This window comes from Cydia splendana, chromosome 7 (genome assembly GCF_910591565.1).
Source record: "Cydia splendana chromosome 7, ilCydSple1.2, whole genome shotgun sequence".
In the NCBI taxonomy this organism is placed as follows: domain Eukaryota; kingdom Metazoa; phylum Arthropoda; class Insecta; order Lepidoptera; family Tortricidae; genus Cydia; species Cydia splendana.
The window spans coordinates 12,845,169-12,872,905 of record NC_085966.1 but is presented as its reverse complement, the minus strand read 5'-3'; the positions used below and the strand labels follow the sequence as shown (position 1 = coordinate 12,872,905).

General features: G+C 36.5%; 3 protein-coding genes across 5 annotated transcripts; 2 read left to right on the top strand and 1 right to left on the bottom strand.

Annotated features, from left to right (window-relative positions):
• The first annotated feature begins 78 nt into the window (after positions 1-78).
• On the top strand, positions 79-14,572 carry LOC134792161 (uncharacterized). Of its 2 annotated transcripts, XM_063763392.1 has the most exons (9): positions 79-284; positions 1,123-1,278; positions 1,857-1,956; positions 2,737-2,869; positions 11,492-11,585; positions 12,222-12,381; positions 12,727-13,239; positions 13,339-13,728; positions 14,234-14,572. In XM_063763392.1, exons 1-9 carry the CDS (start codon positions 132-134, stop codon positions 14,554-14,556), a joined length of 2,022 nt encoding a protein of 673 aa, XP_063619462.1. In that variant the 5' UTR covers positions 79-131; the 3' UTR covers positions 14,557-14,572. The 2 variants fall into 2 exon arrangements, with proteins under 2 accessions (XP_063619462.1, XP_063619463.1); XM_063763393.1 differs by lacking the exon at positions 14,234-14,572 and having other exon boundaries at positions 80-284; positions 13,339-13,744.
• On the bottom strand, positions 14,567-25,410 carry LOC134792156 (venom allergen 3-like). Of its 2 annotated transcripts, XM_063763379.1 has the most exons (8): positions 25,219-25,410; positions 23,172-23,330; positions 18,437-18,533; positions 17,947-18,076; positions 17,476-17,560; positions 17,139-17,307; positions 16,669-16,848; positions 14,567-16,578 (listed from the first exon to the last, which is right to left on the bottom strand). In XM_063763379.1, exons 1-8 carry the CDS (start codon positions 25,324-25,326, stop codon positions 14,582-14,584), a joined length of 2,925 nt encoding a protein of 974 aa, XP_063619449.1. In that variant the 5' UTR covers positions 25,327-25,410; the 3' UTR covers positions 14,567-14,581. The 2 variants fall into 2 exon arrangements, with proteins under 2 accessions (XP_063619449.1, XP_063619450.1); XM_063763380.1 differs by lacking the exons at positions 14,567-16,578; positions 16,669-16,848 and having other exon boundaries at positions 17,154-17,303; positions 25,219-25,353.
• Positions 25,411-25,439: 29 nt separating this feature from the next.
• Positions 25,440-26,799, top strand: LOC134792173 (uncharacterized). Its single transcript, XM_063763412.1, has 2 exons — positions 25,440-25,574; positions 25,653-26,799. The coding sequence occupies exons 1-2, from the start codon at positions 25,448-25,450 to the stop codon at positions 26,780-26,782; spliced, it is 1,257 nt and encodes a 418-aa protein (XP_063619482.1). The 5' UTR covers positions 25,440-25,447; the 3' UTR covers positions 26,783-26,799.
• Positions 26,800-27,737: the final 938 nt, after the last annotated feature.

Genomic DNA, 27,737 nt, shown 5'->3' with positions numbered 1-27,737 from the left:
CTTGGGAGTTTTAATTTTTTGCGGCGTACATTGGCATTGTCACTGCCAAGAGCGCCAAGTCGCTGTGTCGAATCTCGCAGCCACCTAGACCTTATTAACTTCATTGTATACAATACAATTTTTAATTTATTATGATTATATTTTATTCCTTATTTCATAGCCGAATGTTGACTCACATATTTTTTTACGTTTTGTTTTCAGGCGTGTTCTATTCAGATTGTGTTAACAAATATTGCAATCCAAATTTGTGCTTGAATAACCAACATACCTTATGTAAATTTCAGGTAAGAGATAAGAATACCATGGACTCTGTATCATATATCATATCCCGTAAAAGTTTACCATGATTTTAATGCTAACCGGCTCGTAACTCCCTGGGATCTTGCTAGGCAAAAAACGACCTTGAGGTGTTGAATTTAGAATTGAATTTTGATTTTATTTGCTGACCCGATATCGCGTCAATTGGTAAGAGAAGGGTTAAAGTAGCTACCCACCTAGAAAAATACTCAGAAACTTCAATTTAAAGCTGCTCACATCCAGCATGCATTTGAATTTGCTATTTTATCGCTACTCAGCTCACCGAGTCCAAATTGGCAAATGAATACGTAATCAGCATGAAAGGGGTTTCTTAGACAACTTTTGCTACTTTAGGTAAATCATAGTAGCGTGAGTACAGTTAGAGTTAGGGCTTATTACATCAGCTTTTGCACCGGTACGATGCGCCGAGTCAAGATTTCACTTTCACTAGGTAAGTATCAAACACTGTTACCGGAAAATTTAAAAAGGCTACTAACAATGTTGCAGTTATGCAAGGTAAAAAAAACAATATTTCAACCACCAACCAACCAATATTTTCTTGTGTTTAGTGCATTAGCCCCAGCTGCTTTTACGGAGCTTTTAACTTTACTCGGCATTATGGTTTTAAATGCTATGCCTAATTATTATTTTGCGAACCGGAAATCGCAGAATGAAAAAACTTCCAATGAGGCGGGCGATGATCTGTTCAAGATCGCAGGGAAACTTTTAATGAGGATATCGCGCGTCGTGGAGAACCTTAGGGGAGGCATAAATATATCCAGCAGTCTTTCTTTCTTAATTATTTGGAACAACATTACATTTCAGACTCCAGGTCCCGCCGCTCGCTGCCTCGACTACGAGCTGACGATAAAAAGCGACAAGGACAAACAGTTAATCCTCGACAAGATAAATGCGCGACGCGATAAAGTGGCATCAGGCGATATCCGGTCACTGCCCGCCGCCGAGGATATGTTTAAAATGGTAATCTTTGCAAAGGGTTAATGTCGACCTAGCGGAGAATTATGTTTGCTATTTTATCTATGGAGCCATCAAGAGGCGGAACGATATCGAAAATATAAAGTTTAGATGCTCAAGATTGGAATTCCTAGGCCCTTCATGGTTAGAAGTAAAAATCTAAACCCATGTCGCAGCTGAGACGGTTTAGCATCATTATGCGTAAAAAGCGGCAATTTACCTACTTCTCGGTTTGCTATAGAGGTGCGCCGCCGCCGCGCGAGGTATCGAGTGTGTTGTGCGAGGTGCGCAGAGGAACAATAATTATAGAGGTGACAAGGGGGGAGGGACAGATGACTGAACGAGATTTATTATATAATAAGTGTTGTAACATGACATGAATATAAAACTAAAACTAAGTACAGTTAAAATAACTAAAGCTAAAAATTTAAAATCACTATTTATTTCTGCCTCTAAAAAGTCTTAAGTGCTACGTGAAAACGGTAGAGTTAGACCAAGAGAAGTCTGCAACGATTTTGATAGCACACACGCAATGCAAGTGTTATTTTATACGTCATCATTTTATAGATATTTTCTCGTTGTAGGAGTGGAATGAAGAGCTAGCCGAATCCGCCCAGCGCTGGGCAGACCAATGCGTGTCTAATAAAGACGCTGGGGAAGTGGAAGATGACTGTCGCGATATAGGTATACTTACGTGTTCTCTGTCACACTTGTGAATTCGTACGTAAGTGTGACAGGGAGGCAACACGTCAAACGCGTTCCCGGTAAGCCCTAAGAGCAGAGCGGAGCGTAGCGAGGAAAGGACACCCGTATAAAACGCCAAACACACACACCAATATTAATGCTCCGCAATCCGCAACGTTGCACAGATTGGATTCTCGCCTTTGTCAGTACCTAATCACGCATAATGGAGGGTTCCGAACCTTCATACGAAAAAACGACATATTGGAAATTGTACCTATCTACACTGTACTAGCCTACTTCGTTTCTCTTTAAGTGGCGGCCTTATGTGGCGGCATTTATAGGCAGGTTGCACATATTAAAACAAAAACATGCATTTGAAATGGGTTATTGTGGCTAAATAGTTAGCTGATATGATCGCCTTTACTCATTTCTGATAATAAACACGACCGTATTTTGTAGTTTTGGAGCAGGATTTTATATGACTGAAGGCTTCTGAGGAACATATAAGTGACTTCTGAGTAATAAAAGTGTGTTCTCGGAAAGCAATATGGAAGCTGATTACCTATTATTTTTCTCTATTACCTAACAGTTTGTTCGAAATAGATCATGGAGAGCCGCAACAATTATCATAACTCCGTATCTTGTTTACACAATCAATATAGGTAAATTAATTCGTGAATTGGTGTTTCAAGAATAGCAGTCTTGATAAATGACACTATTGGCGCTGATACTGCACTCTACATTTTGGATATAAACATGATTATTTTTTCTATTTCAAAGACAGCATGCGAGTCGGACAAAACATCGCTACAGTGTACGGTGAAGCACCAGGGTTGACACCGACGGCGCTTGTCGACGTGTGGTACCTACAACTGTTAAATGTGAACGCAAGCGTGTTATCCAGATATCGCCCGTAAGTCGCTAGTAATACAGAGGGTTTTTTTTAACGATGAGGTTGTTACGCATGCCCCCTGTGACCGAGGGAGGCGTCGAGGGTTATGTGGGAGTCCCATCTCCCATTCCTTTCTTTGAGACAAGCGGGAGAAGTCCTACCCATTAAACCCGCATCGGCTTTGTCCGCATTGCCGTTTGGAAGACGTCATGGGATCGCCAACATTCTGCCATAAAAAGAAAGATGCCCGCAATTTAAGAACTTCGGTATTCGCGGTAGGCCCTCTAAACATGACATGAGGTAAATAGTCACCTGCAATAATATGTTACACAACGAAGGCCGCAAAAATATCTGACACGAACTTATTTGTAGAGCCATAAGAGCGTGTCATATATTTTTGCGGCCTTCAAAGAGTAATATATTATTGCAGGTGGCTGTACATTGAATTAAATTTCAGAAAAGCCGTAGGCGCCATAGAAATGAAATGGAATCAAAATTATAATGTTATAAATAATTATACAATTCCTGGTATTAATGTTCTCAGTTACATAAGGGATTTAGTTTTAAAGAAAATCGTGGAAAGCAATAATAGGGAATATTAGGCAAAGCTCTGCGTAGGTGGCACCTTTGTGGCACATACAGTAAACAAACCACATTGACACATGGCCTACCGCGAAACAAGAAAATCGAAATTTCGTTATCTAATCTCTCTATCACTCTTGCATATTCGAGCGATAAAGAGGCAGATAACTAAATTTCGATTTTCGCGCCCTTGTTAACAAACCGCCTTGATGCATCAATGTCATATTTTATTGTCTATGAAAACTTGTCAAAAAACAGTTTAAGGCACAGTATGTATAAGTTAGTCTTTGAATTTACTGAGTCGGTAGTGCTACACTCTGGCGGCAGAACATTGCAGTAATATCCCCTATCTGCTGGTCAAGCAGATCTAGTCAGTAGAAAAAGGCGGCAAATTTGAAAATAGTAGGCGCGAAGGGATATCGTGCCATAGAAAATTTGAATTTCGCGCCTTTTTCTACTGACAAGATTTGCTTGACCATATATATCTAAATGTACCTATATAATTTTTATGAGAGTTTATTTTTCCTACGGACCACTCGCTTCGCTTGTAATGTTGGACACCGTAACCTAATATGGACTCACACTTACAGTAAAATAAGAAATACTTTAGTGTCTTAACACATTCAACACCAAGAACCCGACTGTCGGGTACACTGTTCGTAGCGACTACGCGCTACATACGACGAAACCGTGGCTACGCGCTACGAGCGTAACCCGTAGCACTTAGTGGTATTGAATGTGTTAAAGTACTAATATAGTCTTGGTACGGACTGATACTCCAGTAAAGATACGGTTACGTTAAACATTAATTAGTAATAGGCAATTCTTTTTTTATTCCTGTTCTTTAGATCATTTTAAGATACTTTATTTTCGAATCCAACCAACTTTCTGTCCGGAAGTAGGTAAAAAAAAAATAGTTAAAAAAAAGAGCCGTTCTTGTTTGTTAAAAATAGTAATAGTATTTTTAGTTCGTAAACGTGACGAAAATAATATTTATAATGAGTCGACAATGGAATCAGTCAAAATATTAACACGGAAAATAACTCATTCAATAAATGGCGGGGCCTCACGGATATACGTCGTAACTTGATATAAAAAAAAAGTAATAATTACTATGAAGTATTTGAACAAATTAAATTATTTTTCAGAAAATAAAGATAGATAGGGCCTTAGAGATGGCCAGGGGGCGCCACAAGCCTTCAGTAGGAAGTGCATATACTTGGAAAATTTGACTAATGTCGCTGTGGCCCGGTGGCCGAGTGGTTCAGGCACCTGCCGCGATAGCAGAGGACGCTGGTTCGATTCCAGCCTGGGGCACTGGAGGCCTTGGTCACTTTTTCTTAGTATATGACATTTATTTCAGTTTATAAGTAATAATTAGGTCTTTGATTGAATTACCATAAAACTACCTCATTAAGCTATTTATCCGAGAATCCGACATCAATATTATTTGTATCACTTGTATATATATTTACGCCTTAAACATGCTAGAAAAAATGGTTATAGATATAATTTCTTGCAGACTTTGTTCTGATAACGTTCAAAGTGATATTCAATACATAATCACACAAAAATATGGTCAATGTAATAAATATGTGCATTTTAACAAATTTGCTAAATGAAACTACCAAATTTGAACTCTTTGCGCTAATGCTAAGGATTACATTTCCTTGCGGCGCGCGGGGACAGTTTCAATGCGGGCGGTGGCGGGAGTTCGTGCCAAGGACGCGTGGATAGTATGTAGGTAAGTATGTACTTACCTACAAGTTGCTACAAGTGACAGGCCAATTCGAACGTGCGCGGGCGTCTCGCTCGCACCAGATATTTGTGCGGCCAAGTCTGAGCAAAATGAACGCGCGCGTGAATGATAGCTGATTAAAAATAACTGATATCATTTCCAATATTATTTTAATATTGGTTGATGTTCAAATTATATTCGTAATTATATACGTCAATTATGACCCACTACAAAAATAAAAATTGCGAATGACTATCTATCGTCTTATTTAATTTCAGAATGGCATAGTGTGGAGTGGCATTATAAAAGGAATACTTATTATCGTAGTCATTTGACAGTTTTGGTGACACTTTCACATTCTGTCACAGCGAAGTGTGTAGGCCCACTCTTTCATTTGATATTAACGTCTATCCAACAACTTTGTCAGTAGAAAAAGGCGCGAAATTCAAATTTTCTATGAGACAATAACCCTTCGCGCCTAAGCGTCTGTAGACTTTTTTTTTCAACAAACGTATTATATTGACTATTTCGTGCTCTTTCTATTCATAGTTTATGTTCCTAAGTTCCATAATAAGTATAACATAGCATAATAAGAGTCGACGTCAAATATATGTTTACACTTTTGCACCTTACTCCTTGCACCATATTCGGAACCTAAGAATAAATAATATTGAGAGTGGCAACACTGTCGTAGGGGGCTATTCATAAATTTAAGTCATTTCAAATTTGGGGGGGGGGGGGGGGCGGGTCTGGACATCGGATGATTGTAGCATGACGCAGGAGGAAACGGTGTCATTCGAAGCATGATTTTTGGATGATCTTAGAGGAGGGGGGGACAAAAATCGTCAAAAATAGATGACGTCATGTATGGACAGCCCCTAGGTCGTATTGTCTTTTTCTAGCATATACGTCCCTCTCTCCCCCACACTCCTACCGCACAGGCAGGTTGCTTTGTCAGTTATACAAGACAAATTTTCAAGTCATTGTCTCAAAATTATACATATTTGCACCATGCAGGATTAAAACTTTAGGTTCCGAATAGAAATGCACCGGATATTCGGTTACTATCCGGTATCCTATCTCGCCCTTATTTTAATATCCGGCCGGATACCGGATAGTAACTATGCTTGATATCGGAATATAATCGTACTCGATTATTATTTTAAAACAATTTAAACGTTCCATTCACTAGCTCGCGCACTAATTTCGTACCTAGTGATAGACCTATATGAGTCCGCGCGAAAGTTCATTACGAAACAGGTCAAAACTTCCACAATGCGCACCTAAAAAACCGGAATGTAGGTATATTTCCGCCGGCCGAATATTCGGCGGCTGAATACCGAATATTCGGCCTATGGTCAGGCCGTACATCCGGTATCCTGTATGCGGCCAAACAATTATCCGTTGCATCTGTAGTTCCGGATATGATAAGTTATTTAATTAGCGTTTTATTTTTGTGTAAATGCTGTCATTAAACAGCTGTACCGATATTCGGAACCTACGAATAATATTGAAACATGTTTGTTATCGCCTGGTGGTGGGAAGACGCCAAACCAATGTGATTATACATAATATGTATAGGATATTATCCTATGATATACTTATTATGTGTATGTAATATAATTATATTATGAGTGTTTAATTAATTATGTAGTATGTACACCCTTTATTGTAACACCTGTGAGGAGAGAGATATTTAGTAAAGTATACAATTTGATAGGTACATTTTGTAAAATTAACATTTATTGTATTTATTTATTTATTTCAAATAACAAATTGCACCTTACAGCTAATGCCAAAACGGCACAATTTGGAACACATTAACAACATAAAGCATTTTTAACATTATTTATAACAATACAATATACAGCTAAGACACATGTATTCATTATGGTATGGTACTCTTAGGCATCTCTCTTTCTAATATCCTCTTGCACTTTCACATCACTATTCCGGATCGTTTTTATTTGCTAGATAATTTAACGGACAACTATAGTACATTATAGGAGAGGACGTAAAACCGCTAAAAGATGGACGAGTGAGTTTGAGGGCTGACACGTTGGTGGAGGCCCTCGAATAATACGACTCCATCTTTAGCGTTTCCGGCCGAGGCATTACATAGTGCTTTTCACGACTACTGCGAGGAAATAAGGAAACATTTGCATAACTATAAGTACTAGCCCGCGATTTCTCTGGTAGCAAATTACTAGCCACTGCCTGTGCTGTCTCTTGAATTTCGGTAGGCGTCAGCGTAAGAATATCATTTTCTTCACTAGAACAACTCATTTTTATAGCGAGCGTAGATACGTGTTTCTTATATTTTATAGTACTATCCAAGTCAGTGAGAATTTTCCGATCCCGCCTTTTTTCTTTTTTATCACATTTAAGAGGCGTTTTTCTGTTGTTTGCTTCAAACCGACTCTAAACTTAGAAGCGTTTTTGCTAAAAAACCACAAACAGCTACAAAAGTAAAAAACACCTTAAGCGTGAATCGAATGAACTGACTGAATGAATGAATAGTTTGACATGTCGTTTTTTTTTTAACAAGATATTGGTCCTATAAATAACCTAAATTTATTTTTGAAGGAAAAAGTTGCGCCAAAAAAGACCTTTTATTGATTTTTATGTTTTAAATTATACTCATTGCTGTAGCGAACTGTCACCAATGACAGATGATGATAACAATGAAACATTGTAGTAGTGGTGGTTCAGGTGCTACAGCTATTGCCTACTTTCCAGCTTGGTTTTAGACCATCTATTGCCACATTTCCGAACAGTGGCGTGAAAAATTTAATTATTTATTTCGAGCGGCATAAGCCGTTAGAAACTGTTTTTCACCACACCAGCTCGGAAAGGCTTACTTTGCGCTTCAAAAACTGAGAGCAAAGTTTCATTTTATTCACAAGTGAGGCAAAGGAATCAAATGCAAATTTTGAGTTGTTTTCTTATATTTGCTGGTAGAATTGACTTTTAAATCATAAATATTTAATAACATTCATTTGTATTTGATTTTGTATGATATTTTTACATTTAATATTTGCTTCGGGTTGGTATGGTGAAACATTTTGTGTTTCACTTGGGGCAAATTTTGTTTAACCCTCGCAACGCTCAAGATTCCATGTTTCGAATGTTTTACTTGCTCAAGTATCAATATTAGCACGAGCGGTTAAACAACAACTTTGCCCCCTTGTAAAATATATAACTATTTCAATATAGTCAGCTAAACTGAGGTACAAATTCAAAAACTCACCAGCAGTTTAGCTTCACGACCTTCCAGATGGAAAAACAGCAAGCCAATGACTTGAAAATTTGCCTTGTATAACTGACAAAGCAACCTGCCTGTGTGGTGGGAATGTAGGAGCGAGGGACGTATATGCTAGAAAAGGGCAATACGACCTACGACAGTGTTGCCACTCTCAATTAGAGATGCAAATGATGCAATGGATAGTTGTTTGGTCAGATACCGGATATTCGGCCTGACCGTCGGCCAAATATACGGTATCCGAGCGCCGAATCTTCGGCCGGCGGAACAATAAAAAAAATAAAAAATCATTTATTTCAGACCTTGGTTCATACACTTACACCAAAAAACTAATTAACTACAAACTAAATTTAACAATACCTACATTTCGGTTTTTAGGTGCGCATTGTGCAGGTTTTAACCTGTTTCGTGGTGAACGTTGGCGCGGACTCATTTCTATGTTCGAAATGAGTAGGTACCTACGCGTGCAAGTGAGTGGATGTTTAAATTGTTTTGAAATAATAAACGAGTAATGTACAATATGACAGTGACTGTTACTTAAATCCAATTTGTTTACTCTGAAATCAAGCAAAGTTACTATCCGGTATCCGGCCGGGTATATTATTCTGAGGTTCCAAATATCGGTACAGTTGTTTAATTGTTGCTTAATTTGGAGATTGACCCCAATTTCATTTCTGATCAAATCGGTCGATTTGATCATACCGTCTGGACTTCACTTAACAGCCGTAACACATTACCGCGCAGTTCAGGGTCACGGTGCGCCAAACCATAGCCTGATGTCATGTATAATATAATGTACTTAGTCCAAAATTATGTTATTTACTAATTATGTTATTTATATGCATTAAACGTTAAATCTGAACCAATTCGATTACTATTCTATAGTGAAACACATTCAGCTTGACTAGAAAAAGCGCGGCAAATTTAAAACATGTATAAGTAAAAAGCATTTAAGGTTTATAGCGCTCAGAGACCTGACTTTTATCTCGATATCGTAATTTTCTAGCGACAAATCCATTATCTATACAAAACTCGCAAAAATGTTATCGCTTGTATATCGTGGTACAGGATAGGATGGAGCCATATACTTTACTACTTGCTTGCAAGTATCGTAATTAAACAGTGGTAAGTAGTTAAATACGCGCAATGTATTTTTATGTCATAAATAATGTATTTATTTAATGTTAATTTAGTATTAATTATAGTATGTATATTGTTTTATCCACAAATATGAATAATTGTAATTAATTTACCAATAAAACATAATTTATACGGCCACAAATAAAATATTAAATGCTTCTAAAGTCTGTTTGGTTATTTCTACATGGAAACGAAGTCATTTCAAATTATAAAAACATTAACTGAACACCTTATTGCCGCCTGCAGTCACCGCTCGCCGCTCAGCTATCCGCTGACGTTAATACCACGGCCTTACGTTTTGTGACTCTGAGTCGCGTCAGGGGAGCGACACGGTTCGGTGCGCTTGCGTTCAGTCGAGTTTTGGAATATTACTGCAAATTTTTGTTGTTTGTTAATTTGTTGGTTATTGTTGTTTGTTAATTTGTTGGTTATGGTGTCGACTTTTATTGCCCTAGTCGCCAAATGATGTTACTAGTGAAATTTTAACCGACACCACACGGTAAAAATAAGTTTAACAATAATTACTCAATTAATAATCGACTAAAAACGGTATTTCTAATACATAACTTATATTTTTTGCTATTCAATTAAAGAGTACTAACAAAATCCTAACTCAATTAATTAGTGCAAATATTTTAAGGTTTGCGATTCCTGCTCGGCCTTGCGTCGCAAGGTGCCCGGTACCACTGTATTGCAGCAATAACTAGAAATGCTTACTTTAGGGAACATTAGCAACTGTCGTTTTTGATAATTACATTTTAGTGGTGAGGGGTGGTACTTAAATGACCGCTATTGAAACCTTAAATGGTTTAAACTTATAGGCGCGAAGATTTGATTTCCCTAAGAAAATTTTAATTTCGCGTCTTTTTCTGCTATCAAATTGGGTGTGTGTCAGTATAATAGCCCTATATAATTGGCCTATTATTGTATTAAATTTAACGCGCACGCAAAGACGGAAAGCCTGCAATTACGTAAAATTTACTTTCTTATTTACAGCACTCTTGCCCAGATTAAAGCTGAAAATTAGTTCGAATCTAGTCTCCCATATTTTTTACGTTCACTGGTACATATGTTTTGACCGAGTAAATAGTAAATATACTAAATACTTTTTTAAATATTCGCGCTCGGGGCAATGGAAGTTTCATCGTTCCGTCGCCCCGCTCCATGCAACGACCAATCGCGTTAGCTCGCTGGCTCGTGCGCGGCAACTTTAAAGCAACGATAACGTTTTTGATGGTTTTTTGTGTTACGAATCATATTTCAAGCCGATTTTTACAGTATTCGACGAAAGAGAACTCATAATAAAAATCCCATATGATATTGATCTATTACCATTTTTAACCAGGCAATTAATGCATAACCCCATAAAACCTACCATACGGTATTATTTAGTGTACGATTAAATTGCAACGCTTGTACTTATTGTAATTTGGAAATAATGAGAGAAAAAATAGCCTATTACCATTTTTGAGGACGGAAATATACTGAATTTAATAATAACCGTAGGTTAATTACTTTAAATGTAGGATACAGAATTATTTTTTGTGTGATTCATGCTTAATGTCATAAAGCAAATATTTCTCTATGAGTATAAATTTAAAAAATGTTATTAATATTTTTTACAAACTTTCTGTGATTTTTTTTATTTTTACATTTTTTTTTAAATACCTAAATGTAATATATTTATTTGGATTATGTATCGACGTAATCACTAGATTTATTATCTGTCCCATACACCGAAAATTTCAGCTATTACTAATTATTTCCATTCCGCCATACTAGCCGAGCGTACCTTTCTTGGCCTATGAGCGCTGTTCGTTCGACTGGAAGTGGTTCACCGTATACGTCTGTTAAGGATGCGACTATTCATGAGAGAGAGGTAGCGGTCCGGTACGCCCGTCTTACTACTGTATTTTTCCAGATCAAGTGAATCAGGACCATCCAGTTACAATCAATTCACGCAATTAGTATGGGCAGCTTCATACCAAGTGGGGTGTGGAGGAGTGAAATTCAAAGTAAGTTATTATTGTGTCATGGTTACTAATCCTGTCCAAGCGCCCAAGCCCCTGCTTGTCTGGGTCTCTGCTGGCAATCGACTGACAGAAGACGGTCGGGGCGACCAAGCACTACATCGAGGCGATCCGTTGAGAAAGAGGCTATATTAATTGGTCTCGGTTGGGAAGAGCTGGAATTAGCCGCTCAAGATCGCGACAAATGGATTTTTTTTCTGCGAGTCCTGACGGATAACAGGATCACATCATCATGGCCATAGTGGCGGATTAGTCAATGATTGACCTACTTGTGTTTTGATTATTAACCCATAATGTGTCGATCAGGGAGATGGGATGAAATTGTATATCGGCACTACTTTGAAAAAAAAAGTATCTTGTTCTTATAATCAAAAGAAAAATGTAAACATTATGTATAGGATGCATACAGATTACTGCTTTTCAACTTTGTGTATCAGTGTGAGATATGAGATTTTTTCAAAGTACCTATGTAGTCATGATATTCGGTGTGGTATATTCTTTACTTATTTTCTTAGTAGTGGCCATTATTCTTTTTCTAATTGGAATAACTAATCACTTATCAAGACGGATCACTATGATCTTATTTTATAATGAGCAGTTATTAATAATTTTTATTTACAGGAATATTTCAAAGATTCAGAGGAGAAAAAAAATCGAGTGGTATACAGATTAGTATGCAATTTCGCTCCATTAGGGAACCAATTAAATCAACCAGTTTACTCAGCTGGGCAACCTGGCAAATGTGACTATGGTACCAGTGACACTTATAAGACATTATGTAGTAAGTGGATTATATTGATATTTTTTTCTGAAGAAGGATATAAGTTTATTTATTGTAGAAGACAGATATTAACATTGTTTAGCGTACAAGTTTATTTTGTATGTATTGATGTGCAATGGTGTGCCGGACATTTGGGAGGCCAATACGTAGAGACCTTTTTGACTACGATGGTTTAAGGGCAACACCGGTGTGAGGGTTGAGAGTAGAGAGTTGTCATTGGACGTTAAACATAATATACGTGAGGTCGCCAATCCTCAACAGCGCGCCACAAGCTGTCCTGCGTTGGCTTTTATTGCACTAGCATTATTTACGGCTACAAAAAAAAACATTTTGACTTTATTTCAGATTCTCAGCCAATTAATTTACATGGAACCGATAATGCAGATATAGATGATTCTGAATCTGACGAAGCTGAATTCACAACCGATATTATAAGTGTAGACGAATCCTCTGTAATAAATAATCAAGCAACAAATTTGACTACAGATGGCCCTCACCTGTACGGGGACGACAATATGACTTTTGATTATTTTTCACATTTGTTTGAATTAACAAAAGAACATTTTTCGAGCAGTACTACTCCAGGGGTATCTAAATGTAAAAACGAATTAGCAGTTGATGAAATTGTTAAAATTGTAAAAAATAAACTAAGTGATGACCCAGCTTTGAAAGCTATTCTTGCTACTACTGTACCTACTTCGTCTGGAAATATTGTCAAAGATGAAAAAGTGGCTGAGTTCGTAAATAACATTTACAAAAAGGCGACATCACCAACGAAACCCGAAACGATCAGCACAGATTATGTTAATTCAACATTACTTGTTAATCTGGTTGAAGCAGTTATGTTCAGGCACACAGGTTATAAAATATTTACTTATATATTTTTTTTATTGAGAAAAATGAGGTCTAATATAATTACGTACTTATTAAGTACTTGAAATTTATTTGTTGTTGCAGATGGAATAAATGATCAAGTAACACAAGAAATACTGGGACCATTTGTCAATCCCATTAAAATACAAGCAGTTTCTGCAGTTAAGTCAAGTTACGATTTTACTGGACATTACTTTTTTCCTGAATACGATGGAGAAGAAACAACAAAAATATTTAGGGAAACTGATTACGAAATTACTTATAAACCTTCGGAGCCAGATGTTGTAATGGAAATTGAAGAAATAAGAAAAAGCAGACCTACCCGAGATTTTATAGAAGAAATACTTGAAACGGAACCCATTATAGAAACTACAACAAGAATGAGACCTCTTTCACCTGATGACATGAGGCTACAAACTAGTGGTTACAGCAATATGAGGAATTTTCTAAAAGATATTGCTGAAAAATCTGAAAGTAAATAATAAATTATCAAATAACTACATAGTTTTTACATGACTTTAATATGGCTACCTACATATAGTACCTGTCCAAGACTCATTTTTTACTCTTTAATTTTATTTTATTCTTTATTTAAAAGAAGATATTATGTGTTCTTATGTGTAAGTGACCCAACCGTTCCAATAATATGTTTGTGATATGAATATACAGAATAATTATACTGTCGACGATTTATAACTTGCACCCATCTCTCGAACAACGTGTACATACCGCGAAACGGTGCAAACTATATGTCGTCCAAGGTAAATCTGCATGGCATTTGCAATGACAAAATGTGGAATATCATCATAAATATCAAATTTATTTGAAAATATAATGCCATTATAAAAAAGCACATTCAGACATCTTCTGTGGAAATAGAAGCAGAGTTAGCTGAGACGGACTCTACGCTAAGGCAACCTATGCAATAGGCAGAGAGTTACACCTAAATAAGTATTAATCAAATCTATTATATTTTTAGGTTTGAATGATATGTCTATAAGAAAAGAAACAAATTTATCTAAAAGGAAAAAACGAAGGAACAAAAATGTTAAAAAACATAAATCTTTTGGGTTAGACTACGATATAAGTATGATGTCGAGATTTTATGAGCGCCCTAATGGGAAACATATTTCATTTCATAACAAACTGTCATCAGTAAAACATAACAGTGAAGTAGAAAATTTTGTATTAGAATACAATAAAATTTTTCCCCGAAGTAAATGTTTGACATTGATCCCTTTAGTATCAATTATTGTATTGCCTGTCGTAAATTGTTTATGTTATGTTATCAGAGACAAATAAACAATCTCAGTTATTATTAATTTGTTTAATTTAGTGTGATAAAAATAAAGAATATAAACATGTGACTAATATACATACGTGTCGGTACACTTGCATTACAATGGCACTCACTACGAGTTTTTCTATGCTTCTTACGATTATATTCCCACGATTGTAAGATTTTACTAAAAGCTAAAACCAACAAATTTTTAGGGATCTCCTTTTTCTTTGATTTACATTCTGGAACTTCTTTATCTTCCTTGTGTTTGCAAGCGTGGCTTCTTTTTTTTCTTGGTTTTTGATCATTGCATAAGCAATCGACATAAGCTTTCCCAGTACATTCATTTTTCATCGAAGGCGTAACTAGAGATGGTTCATTGGAATGTTTATAACGATGTACAGTTCCGGTCTCATCCAAATCTTTTCGTCTTACATCGAGTGCTCGTCGCTCACAATAATCTTCATCTGGAAGAGTCGTTTCCCCGGCGGCAGTATCGCTTGCTTGTACGTTTCGATTGTAGAATATGCGACTACAAGTATATCTTCGGGTACAGTTTTCAACGTGTCCCCACGGCGTCCTCCCGTTTGGAAAACCTCCGCCACCCCCGCCATTCCAGCCACCTCCGCCACCGCCACCTCCGCCACCTCCACCACCACCACCATTATCAATGACTTTGCCATTCGCATCAGTCATTTTTGGCATCGTCCATGTACATGTAATTCTACGTGTACAAGCGCTCTGCGGAGAAAAGCTACCGATTATAGTCATTTGTATAGTAGAAGACGTAGTTGTCTCTGGCGCTTTTGATGATTCGCTGCCCTTTTCGTCTTTTCTAATAGCGAGTTTTTGTTTAGTCGTTTTAGGTTTAGTGGTTGTAAGTTTAGTGGTTGTTGGTTTAGTGGTTGTAGGTTTAGTGGTTTTAGGTTTAGTAATTTGAGGTTTAGTGGTTTTGGGTTTAGTGGTTTTCGGTTTAACAGTTTTTTTGTCGTTTTTGTTTTTTCTTCTTATGTTATAGTCAATTTCCCCACCGCGGTTTTTTCTAAAATTCATTAACTCGTCAAACGACAAAGACCTGTCTGCACTTTCATGACGATGTTCATTGAAATCTTTTCCTGGTATCGTTATGGGTTCTGAAATAATTTCAATGTTTCCGTATGTTCTTAATTTACTTTTTATATTGTTTCGCAGTGTCGTATATATTGGATTACGTTTTGATCGTTTATGTGATTCATCTACTTTCCAAAGATTCGAAAATCGTGTTTCCATTAGTCTTTTTGACCTTTCTCTAGGATTTACGAAATAGGGATGGTGGTTACGATAATTCTTTCGCAACGATCTTGGTGTATTTGTTATTTGCTTAGGTATATTTATGTCGTAATAATCTTCTTTGTAGTTGCCAGTACTTTGGTCTTTAGTCCTTAAGGTAATTGAATCTGTATGATGCTTTGTAGGGTGCCTACCGTGGAATTCTACCCCACCACGAAGGGCTAAGTTCGGAAGGTAATCGTAGTACACATATTCGCCTGGGATTCGGCGACGATTTTCCAAGCCCGGATTCTCAATGTTAAGACAATGACATTTGTAATTGCAATTGTTTATAGTTGTGGCTGGATTCAGTACACAAGTAAGTTTTTGTGAGTCACATGCATTTATAGATGCATGGTCTTTTTTCTTGCAGGAAGGTGGAGATGTTAGTATATATTCATTTCTTTCTTTGGCTTTTCGACTACATTGAGGATGTCCTATTTCACTAACAGAGTGGCAAGCATTATAATTATGAACAGTTCCTGACTTACGAGTACATTGCCCATCATAAGTTAGTGGTTCCAGGTTGACATCATAATAATTAGGGTTAACCGTATCTCTCATGTAGTCATTCCTTCTGTAATTTTCTATTGGAGATCTTGTTCTGTAAAAAGCACCGTAAATGTTCGGAGAATGTCCTAAGAGGTTTTGGCGATTTATAACATCATGCAATGGAGCAATATTTGGTAATTCTTGTATACTTTGTTGCCTCACTGGTGTTATGTGGTGTACGAGTCCTGAAATTAAAACAAAATCATTTTGTATCATGTACCTAAAAGTCGTATAGAACAATTAGCCATGAGACATTTTGCTTTAATTATCCTTACCGCGCGTGCTATTTGGGATGTGTCTCAAATTCTGGTGTCTCATAAAATTAAATCTATCTTGTTTCATCTCTCGGTTTTTGTAGTCGAGTCGAAGAGGGTCCATATCCAACTTCACTGGATTTTTCGACAAGTTAATGATTCTCAACAGACTGTTTTCGGTTGTTGCCATTGTTTTCTGAGCTAAAATAACACAAATGAGTACTTATCATCACGTGTAAGCTTACTAAGCACGTAATGATTTAACTTTTTGAGCGTCAAAAATTATACAGTATACGTATCATGAACGCCATGAGTGCTAAGACATAATTCAACATCAAGATCGAGAATAAATACTGTAATTACCAACCAAACTTATGCTGATAGAATATTTTTTTTAGTTATACAGGAATTGCGTCTTGACACTGCACATGTGTCTGGCGCTTGACGTTCAAAGAGTTAAAGTACTTAAATTAAATATCTGAACATTTTACGTTTTTCTATAACAGATTTACAAAGGCCCGTAAATCTTTCATCTTTATGAGAGTTTTCTTTGCATTGCGTCGCCGGGTATCCAATAGTGTACACTGGTTTGCCTCGAACGTTTCCTTTGGGAGCAAAGTTACAAACGAATCTGTCTATCATCGTGCCTTTGTCGTCTATCTGGAAAGTATTATTATGTTAGTTTATTGGCCTTTCAAATTGAATGAATTATAAAATATTAACTTATTTGTACCATGAGATTTCACATCGGGAAACTCTCCCGCTTAACATGGGAAAAGTGACTGCAAAAGTCGAATACCTACCATCATTCAATATTGCGATACTCACGTTAAATCTTGCTTTCCCGCAGCCGACTAGCGTTGTTTCTGCCCAGATTAATTGTGTGAAATCATCAGTTTTACGGCCCTCTGATCTGAAAAAGGTTTTCATTGATTGGTCAACCACTATCAAGCATACAGTGTTATTATTGAATTCTGAAAACAACAGGATATTATTTCCGCGTAGACAAGAACTATTAAAATATGGCAGTCGGAATGATTTTGCAATAATTTTAAAAACATTTTGAAAGGGGTCTCTATAAATTACTGAAGCCAAACAATAAATATATATATATTCAGGTCAATTATCATACATTACTCCTAGAAGTAATATAGGTAATTAGCAAATTCTAGGTATTTAATTTAGGTACCTAAAAGTTAAACATACTTAACTCACAAAATTTACGTAAAAAAATCGTCAGAACTGCGAGATTTTTAGTTATAATAAATAAATAATTGTAATAAACATACAGTTACTTACTGGTTGTAATAAGTGACACTTCCATTGTAGTCTAAAGCTTGCATGTACCACATTTCCACGAAACTTTTAACGCTTAATCCAGGCGATAGACCCATCACAGTAGCAATGCTCTGCCCGACTTTTGTGTCCACTGAAACAGCAGTATTTTTCCTTATATTTCAAAATAGGTAGGTATAGTTTGTCATTTAACCTACTTTCTAAACTAAAACTGAATTTTATTTATTTGTAAGTACATTTATATATCTGTAAGCATTCTGTAAGTATGTATGTGCGTCATAACGCTTGGTGTGCACTGTGTTACTGTACGTGTAGTCATCAATATCGAATACTGTTTCTTGTACTGGGCATAATTTTGACACACTTTGAAGTGATTTTTAACTTTTCTAGGAAAAGCACGAGTTTATAAGACTGACTATAGTGACTAAATATTATACACCTAGTTGTGTATTAATTAATAGAAGATATATGGAAAATATACACTATTGTTTACCCAAATCGCGACAGAGGTCCTTCCTATCGGGGCGCACGGCGGGGTCGCACTGGTCTGCCCATCGTTGTGCAAATAAAGCCAGCTCTTCAGACCAACGCTGTAATTAGGAAAAAACGTTATTGATTAAATATATTCTTCTAAAAATTAGTTGATTGAACTCATCGATTAATTTATTTATGTTAAAACTTACAATAAATTAATTAATTAAGTGAAAGTAGAACCTGAAACCACGGGGCCTTAACCGTTATGCCGCAACACGGATCACTACTGTAAGTGACTTTGGAAAACCAGGGGTCTAATGGCTATTGCATAATAAAATACAAGCTTATACTATTAGAGATTTTACGAGTACGTGCTACGTGCTACATAGTTATATCATTAATAGATTTACTTGTATTTTATTATGCAATAGGCTCCAGTTTGAATTTGGAATTTGCTGCGGGCGAATACGGTGAACAATTGCTTGAGTTTATATAACGATGTACTTACGAGTATACTCGTATGATGTAATTTAAATTTTGGTTCCATGTTTCGTGTCCTTAGTCATGTAAATTAGAAACAGATACGTAAATGCGTAATGTGTTGTAATGGGTTGTAAATAATTCTTACCGTAAGAGAAATCGCGGGGTGAATAGAGAAATTTTGAACTTCTTCTTTCAAGTTGATATATTTAAAAACGTACATCTCCAAAATTCGTTTTTTTGGAATGCGTATATAGTAGACTATTTATTCTCTACATTGATACCGGTCAAAAGAACTTAATCAAACTGCCTAAAAGTTAGATTTTTTTGACTCTAAAGTAAGGTCTCGCCGAGGTAAGAAATGAAGCCTGTCTGAACTTTGTTCTAGCGGTAAATGTTTTGACATTAACTAAGTAAAAGTTAGCTAACCTGGTAATATAGTATCTGTAGTACCTAAATAATAAATAATATCACAAATTTTCTCTATAATCAAGCATTTTTTTGCAAAAAACTAATAACAAGCAATTTTACGTGATAAAGGGGTCTGTGGAAACGCATAAGGGGTGAGTAGTTACGCCATAGGGGGTGATTAGATACCACAAAGGAGTGTAAAGACACGCCTTGGGGGTTAAAAGACACGAAAAAATAATTTAGTGTCAAATTGCTATTTAACAGATATATATACCATTTGCCGATAGAATATCAACATAATAATGACCAAATTCGATGCCTATGCCGACTAAAACTTAATATTTCTATTCACCCCGTTCTTGTGTCTATCGACCCCGTTTTAAGGATATGGCGAAAACAGGTAGTTTTCTTTGATTTTCTCTGAATTGGGTAGGTAAAAAATTATTTCACAAATGCGAAATTGAAGAACTAACCAAGACTCAAAAAATGATATCAAAATTTTTACTTTTATCATTTGGATTATTGGCGAAAATCGTCCTTGAAGTTGAAAATCGTGTCTTTTCACTCCGTTTTACGGTACTCATAATTCAATGGGGTTTGGGACAATCTATGTTACGGCCTGTTTATAGGCTAGGTAGGCCCGTCTATACTCTGTATCTTTAGGTATTTAAATAAAAGTAAACAAATTCTACCCTCAAATGCCTCCTTAAGAGCCCATCAACGTGCACACTAGCGCCACTGCTAAATAATCGTGATTATTTAAATTTAACGACAGGTATTTAAAAAAGGGGGCCGCTACGTACTGTATTGTGTATTCAAGTACCTTTTGAATAAGTACATCAAACTAGTTTTTATGTTGCTGGATTCGTCGATCTAGGAACTCAAAACAGCCGTTTTTGTTTTGAGTTCCTAGATCGACGAATCCAGCAACATAAAAACTAGTTTAATGTTTTCAAAAGGTACTTAAATACACAATACAGTACGTAGCGGCCCCCTTATTTAAATACCTGTCGTTAAATTTCTCGGTTAAATTTAAATAATCACGTTTATTTAGAAGTGGCGCTAGTGTGCACGTTGATGGGCTCTTAAGTCAGTTGAGGGTAGATGAAAACATTACATGATCAAATAATGTAGGTTAAAGTCAGGTCGTTCAGTGACGGATCCAGGCGGTTTTGTATTTGGTTGGTTAACCAACAAATGTTATAACTACCCGAAAATTTACAAATTGTTTGTTTACTTTTATTTATATACCTAAAGATACAGACTCAGCTCGCGTCCGTTATGGTTTATTCATTTTGAAGTGGCTTTATTTATACTTGAATAAACTAAGTGAATTATTTAGCAGACAGCTCAATCGGAGTGCTTCCGGGTAATAAGTCAAATATTTTCTCGATTCACCTTCCGGTAGCCGGAAGTTTCAAAAGAGAGAAAATTTAAAATATAATACCTACTCAACACCGCTCACTGAGGAATTGAATTTTTAATGCTTTTCGTAGAGCAGCAGAACAATATTAATACATAGATTGCCGGGAACCCGCTTGGCGGGCGCTCTGTGCGTAGTCGCTTTCCTCTACAAAGCGGAAAAATCCTAGAATCGGCTACGCGTGTATCGCCACGGAAACGTTGGCAGTGAATGCGTTAGTGAGCGTTTCTTTTATTTTTTGCCATTTTTGTGTTATTTCTAGTCAGGATCGCGAGCCCTTTTCATCCTTATAGGAGAAAAAAAGTGTCCTAAAATTTCCATACATTTTTCAAACTTTCCTTGTCGTTACCGCCATACAAAGTATATGGACAAATGATAACCCAATAGGAAAAAACTCTGGAACATTTTTTTATCCCATTAGGATCGAAAAGCTCGTGATTCTGAGTAGAAATAACACAAAAGTGGCAAAAAAGGTCACAGTATATAAAAATGGCATAAAATAAAAGAAACGCTCTAATAATGAATAATATTATTAATATACCTACTTATGTACCTAGTTATTCATAAATCAGTTCGATCGGTCTGTTTATTTAAGTTTACACGGTTTATAACTTTTAACTTCTATATGTTTCTAACTTCATTTTGAGACGCCTCATGTGGTTTGCTTGTTGGTTTCATATTTGTTTTTTTTTTTTTTTTTAATTATGAGGCTAAAGATAATTTCATGAACTACCTAGTTTTTTTAGCTCAGACATATAGGTGCCGGGTGTGTCTCTAAACAAATTTAACTTTTAGTAGGTAGGTAGTTGTTTTTTTTTCATAGTATTTTTTCTGTGTTTGGGTGATATTTACGAGTACAGCATCAGTAGGACGTTAAAGGGCTGTGCACACCGGCTTGCGTGTGCGTGACGTGCACGTGCGCGTGCGCTAAAATGTTGGAGCCGCACACGCACACGTCACGCAAGCGGTGTGCCGTCTCTTATAAGGATCTGTATATTACAACGCCGCACGCGCACGTCCACGTCACGCACACGCAGCCGGCGTGCACAGGCCTTAAATGTTAATAATTGGGTCTAGCTGGTCCCATTTTCGAGAAATATAGTTTTGATGGTTTTGTTCAGTCAGCTAGACATTGTGATTAACTCGTGATTGCCTCGTTTACCTTCTGATGGGTAGGTCCAGTCAACTGTAAAAATATGGGTATGTAGTCAACTTATTCAAAAATATGTCCCATAGTTCTAAATTCGCTGACATAAGAGCTATGGGAGATATTTTTGAGATGATTTGTGCACCCATATTTTCACAGTTGACTGTACCTACCGAGATAATTACCTGTGATTTTCCGGTTTCCAGTTGCGACGTTTTAAATAATTCTGAGTGATATAATTTATTAAAAAAAAAACTTAATCGGGGAACAACTTGTTAAGTGGTATTTCCCATTCATATTCTCACTTTTTTGTCCCATTTTGAGGTTTTTCATTGTTATTAGAAAAACAGATGAAGTAACAACAAAACTGACAATTAACAATATACACTTCATTAAAATTTCTACAATAAGGCCCACCCCACATTAGCGTTTTTTGAGCGTCGACGTCTAGTCAGCGCTATGGAAAATGGCGTAGCTGCACAGTTGCGCCAACGTTGCGATTGCATCGAGCAGTAGCCATAAAGTTGACTAGACGCTTGCGGGAGACGCTAGTGGGGCGTGGCCCTAAATGCCTTTGAAGAATATCGGTAAAAATTATAGTTTTCAAATTACGCGAGGTGAAAATTTTACATTATACAATGCCGGGCGACTGGCCATCACTAAAGTTGTATACCGTGGTGAGCAATTGGGAAGTTGTCAGTTTTTTTGACACTTCAAAGGAATCATGGCGTAGCGTTATGGTGTTCACCAGTGTTCACATAGTCGCCCATGGCTGAGGCTTGGCATGACCCATCGTTAGCCACTGTGTATTGGGGCCTTAACGCCCCCATATCTACCAAGTCAGCGAAAGTAATTAATGAGTAAATCAATGTATCTAAGTATAGTAGTTTGTGTTACAAGGGATCAAAATGATATATTTCCGTCAAGGGCGTTAATTGAATCCTGAATAAAGCGATGAGCGTAATGAGGGATTCAAGTGTTAACGCCCAAGACGAAATAATTTTGATACCGTGTGACACATAAGTACTGCTATTCACATCAACTATGAGAAAAATAAAAAAATCTTAGTGTTGACACAATCTGATGCTTAAACAGATTATTTAAGCTAAAAAAATAATGTGCAAAAAAATTTAAAAATAGTGTGCTAAAACAGAAAAGTGTTACATTGATCCCTCCTAGCAGGGAAGAAAAGTGCCACTTTGAGGCCTTTGTGCCACTTAGGAGGGATCCTAGCAGGGCAGAAAAAGCTCTTTTCCGAATAGGTGGTGTGAAAAATATTTTTCTGAGACTAACCATTTGATTCATGTTAGCGGCACTCGGTAAGTTCCTGGCCAGCCCGAGGGCGACAAAGTTCCTCCTCTGATTGATTTTGTTGACGATCGTCTCGACATCCTCCTTCGTTATTAAAGCCGTCTCGTCGTACGATCTGCAATACGGGCCCGGCCCCGGTCTCTGTAAAAATAAATAATTATTTATTTAAACTTTATTGCACAAAAGAAAACTTATCGTACAAAAGGCTAAAAGTAAGAAAGGTAGGGTCGTAGGAAAGGTTATTATAATAACTATAATAATTATGATATACGTACCTACTCAAATCTTAGCGCATTTAATAACCTTGTCTGTAATTCTCTGTACAAAACAGTCTGCCGATTTTTGCGGGGGAGGGGCACGTCAAATGTATGGCTATTTTTGTACGTAACGTACACATAGCCATACATTTGACATATACTTAAAAGTTTGCACAATTGTGTAAGGTTTTCGGCAGAGGGGTAAGCTCTTAAAGACGACTCCAGTTATTAAATGCTCTAAGACTCTTGACTGAAATTGACTTACAGGCGTATTCTGATTTTAATATGTCAGTGTCAAAAGTGACGTTTTTGGTTGAAGAAATGTCACTTTTGACACTGACGTTTAAAATAACACTTGCACTGCGTGTGTTATCAAAATCGTTGCAGACTTATCTAGGTCTAACTCTACCTAAGTTACTAATAAAATTTTATAATTTAGTATGGCTTCAGAAGTTCAGTCGTTCTAATTTGCCCTAGCTACACATATTTTGCATCTCTGTTGATTAAAAATAAATGAAGAAAGCTGGTGTTTTGTTTGTTTCGGAAATTAAAACTTTTCGTACTTTTTCGCAGGTTCTTCAGTACAAATTAAAACCACGAGTCTGGCAATCGTGCAGCGTGAGTTTTCTGAAAAGCCAGGTGATTAAAAAGTTCCCGATTTAGGGAACTGGAGTTAAGACCGGGGTTGTGTTTTTGCAATTAACTTAAATAAGCATAGAAGTCTTACAAGAGTTTAAAAATGACCCCACGTGTATTGTGCCGAGAGTAACACACAGCGCACAGTTTGACAATGTCAAATACAAGTAAAAGTATAAAATGCAGCGCAAGAGAATGTAGAATTTTATTTTAGCCGCCACAACTTTTTAAATAGCAGGAGATTGTGTATTGGGTATTTATTCAAAGCTGCGTGCGTAGTAGGATATATATGTATTGCAGAAAGAATAATTGTCAGTGATATGTGTCAGATAATCTTAAGTAATATGGACTGTTTTCCGAAGTCAAAAATGTACTGAGAGCTTAGCCTATAGTTAGGTATTATTCCGTCATTTATGTCTCTGTGTTTTTGCTTTATCTCTGAATTTGCTTTCCATATTTATCCAGTTTTCCGAGAGCTAAAACATCCTTTGTTTTACATGCCAATCATTGTTTGACTTGAAAACATCTGTTATTTATATAAATTCCTACGAGTAATACTGTATGCCTACTACAGTTATAAGGGATTTATTAGGGCTATATAAGCTAGACAATGTTGATAAATTAAGTTCGTAAGGGCAGGTATTTCGCGTTGTTTTTGTTTAAGAAATTTTACTCAGTACGTTGCTGCTGTCTATTGCAAAATTAAACAACCGTAAAAAATAAAGTCTTAGGGCCAGTTGCACCTTCTTCTTCCTGGCGTTATCCCGGCATTTTGCCACGGCTCATGGGAGCCTGGGGTCCGCTTGACAACTAATCCCATGATTAGGGCCAGTTGCACCAACCACAGTTAACAGACTGATCAACGTTAGTCACCAGTGAACTATGAAACTTCCCATACATAAATATTTAGCGAACACTGTAAGGGTGACATACAGTTTGGTGCAACTGACCCTTAATCTAGACATTTTATTGCAATATGAAGTGAATTTTCTCTAACAATAATAGCTTAGCGGTTACCTACGTGACTGCATGATATGCACGTGTGACGTTATGTACAAACCATTTGAATAGAATGCAGGGTTTGGCCTGCACACTACGGATACACCGCCGCGCCACTAATCAACTAATTAACCCACCTTATACATGCAGAGCGTGTGGCTAGGACATATCCTGCAGTAATCACAGCAGCACCCACCAATATTACTGACACAAATAAACAACACGATAAATTTTACATTTATCATAATAAAATATCCTAAAGCAAAATAACCTATCCAAAATAATTGTCAAACATGGCCTAATAGATTCGTTATATAAAGACTTGGCAGCTTTCAACTGGTGTCAGTAAAATGTCCATTTTCTGTTATGTTTTTTGTATTCTATTTTTTAGTGTTTGCATATTTTACGCATTCGGAGATAAACTGTTTCACCCAAAGATCCATAAGGACTACGAATTATGTAGGAGGACGCCAAGAAATTTCCAACTCAAGAGGTAAACTTGATGTAAATTTCCTTTCACGTTCCATATTATTAAAATGTTGCACGGTCTGTAATAAACGTTTTTTTTCAGGTGCTGCTCAACCTAAAGGAACGATCCATAAAACAAGCAATCTAAATAATGATTTGAAGTCCAATATTTTTGACAAAATACTGAGCGATGAAATGCTGCTATCTTTGGAACAAAGACATGACCAAAGAGACAGTTCTAAAAATCCTTTACCCCTTTCAAGTAAGCATCATTTGATTACTCCAACTCTCGAAATAAAACAGAATTGGCCAATTTTCAAGCACATAAATAACGTAAGGGATGTTGACATAATAGATCAGAACAAGCTCGTCGATATCAAAACAAAAAACCACGACGAATATTTAGACCCTTTACCGAAATCTGAGATAACATCGGAGTTGAAATTTGAAGCAAATAAACTGGCAGAACATGAAGAACTAAATCGTAATAAGGTACTATGGGTAAAACCAGAAATTAATAAATCTTCAAAAAACATACCATTTAACAGTAAAGTCATCGGGATGAGAAGTTTACCTGACCTTGGAGTCAAAGAAAAGTGTAAGTGTAAAAAAACGAATCCATCAAGTCCATGCAAATGTTCGGGCACTAGTCATAATAAGAAAAGATGTACCCACTCAACTCCGAACGCTAGAGCTCACGAGTGCTCTCGCCTTGGCGCCGTAACTAACCACTCTTGCAGTCAGGGTCAGCCATACCAAGACTTTGTAACTTCTAATCCATACAGTTTCTACCCTGTTTATGTACCCTATACATATTTTGCTAGTGAAGCTCCGATGATTCCATATACAGTTAGCTATCCACAACCAATATTCAGCGATTTGAAAATTCCTCGGAAACATAAACACAAGTGCCGTAAGCAAACGACGCGTTTTGAAGAAGATTTATATTATGAAGACAACGACAGCCGCGAAAGAAGACCCTACGATGATAACGAATATTATCATGACAGTAAAAAGGAGTCTACAAAAGGGATTGTTTACGACGTTAATCAAGATGCACTTATTAAAGAAATTGTGAAGGATTTGAAAATTCACAATAATAAGGATTTCGTCAAGGAGTGTTATTGTGATTCGTCTGTAAGCACATGTAGATCTAATATTTTTGTATCGATACTCATTTTCTCACTTTTCAAATTGTTATCGACAATGTCGTTATGTTTTGGCTTGGAATAAACGTTTTTCTATTAAAAGTGGTTTTTCATTGAGATATAAAATTCTCGTTGAGTAATTAATATTCCGTCCACGCTTTTGCTTTTATCTTATGATTTTTTTAATCTTGGTTAATGCAAAGGTGCGGAAGGCGCCTGTTTTACAAGAGCTTTTATAGGAACAGAGGTGAAAGCAAAGTTACGCTATGCCGAAGTTGCAAAAAGTGGGACATACTTTAGGCATTGCATCCTTGGCAAGGGTAATCAAAGCATAAAGTGCTCCTTCATAAGAAATAAAATAATTAAAAAGGTTTTTGAAATGGCTTCCTTTTCAATTAAATATATAAATTACACTGTAGACATTAGACATACCTTTAGGTATATTATTAACTATACATTATGTACGTATGTAAGTCACCTTAACATATTAAATCCCTTATTTATTTTCCGTTTTTTCCTTTTGAGGTACGGAACCGTAAAAAGTAACCGTGGTATTTAAAATTGTTAATTATATACAGCTTTAGAGGTACAAAATCCTATAAAAAAAGAACAAACAAAGTGGGGCGTAATATTATCTGGCCACAAACCTATGAAGTAGATGTTTGAATAATTCAGAGGTTCCTGCATAGCCGATATCACAACTGGGGGAAAGAAACAAATTGAAAGTGAATATTTCCCGCAGCTCCCCTGGCATGGTTTCACAATTTCGTAGATTTATTTATTGCACGCCTGTGCCACTGAACCCTATTCACTATATAAATCTTTTATGTCGCCACCTCGCGTGAAATTTGTTAATAAAAAACATGTTCGCGTCAGACTACGCATAATTGAGGGTTCAAAAATTACTACAAATACCTACCGTATACCGTACAAGCAAAAGAGGTACCTGCTAATTAATTTTAAGAATCCGTTCCGATGCTATTCAATATTTTTTTTGCTGTTGAAGTAATTATTTATCAATAAATATACTTGTATTAAAA

Excerpts from the sequence above, each read along its gene's own strand:
- LOC134792161 (XM_063763392.1), top strand. The coding sequence starts at position 132 with ATGATTATATTTTATTCCTTATTTCATAGCCGAATGTTGACTCACATA. Across the intron at positions 1,957-2,736 it reads AGATGACTGTCGCGATATAG|ACAGCATGCGAGTCGGACAA; the intron begins GTATACTTACGT and ends TCTATTTCAAAG. Across the intron at positions 2,870-11,491 it reads GTGTTATCCAGATATCGCCC|ATCAAGTGAATCAGGACCAT; the intron begins GTAAGTCGCTAG and ends GTATTTTTCCAG.
- LOC134792156 (XM_063763379.1), bottom strand. The coding sequence starts at position 25,326 with ATGATAAATGTAAAATTTATCGTGTTGTTTATTTGTGTCAGTAATATT. Across the intron at positions 23,331-25,218 it reads ACACGCTCTGCATGTATAAG|AGACCGGGGCCGGGCCCGTA; the intron begins GTGGGTTAATTA and ends TTATTTTTACAG. Across the intron at positions 18,534-23,171 it reads CCGCTAACATGAATCAAATG|CGTTGGTCTGAAGAGCTGGC; the intron begins GTTAGTCTCAGA and ends TCCTAATTACAG.
- LOC134792173 (XM_063763412.1), top strand. The coding sequence starts at position 25,448 with ATGTTTTTTGTATTCTATTTTTTAGTGTTTGCATATTTTACGCATTCG. Across the intron at positions 25,575-25,652 it reads AGAAATTTCCAACTCAAGAG|GTGCTGCTCAACCTAAAGGA; the intron begins GTAAACTTGATG and ends GTTTTTTTTCAG.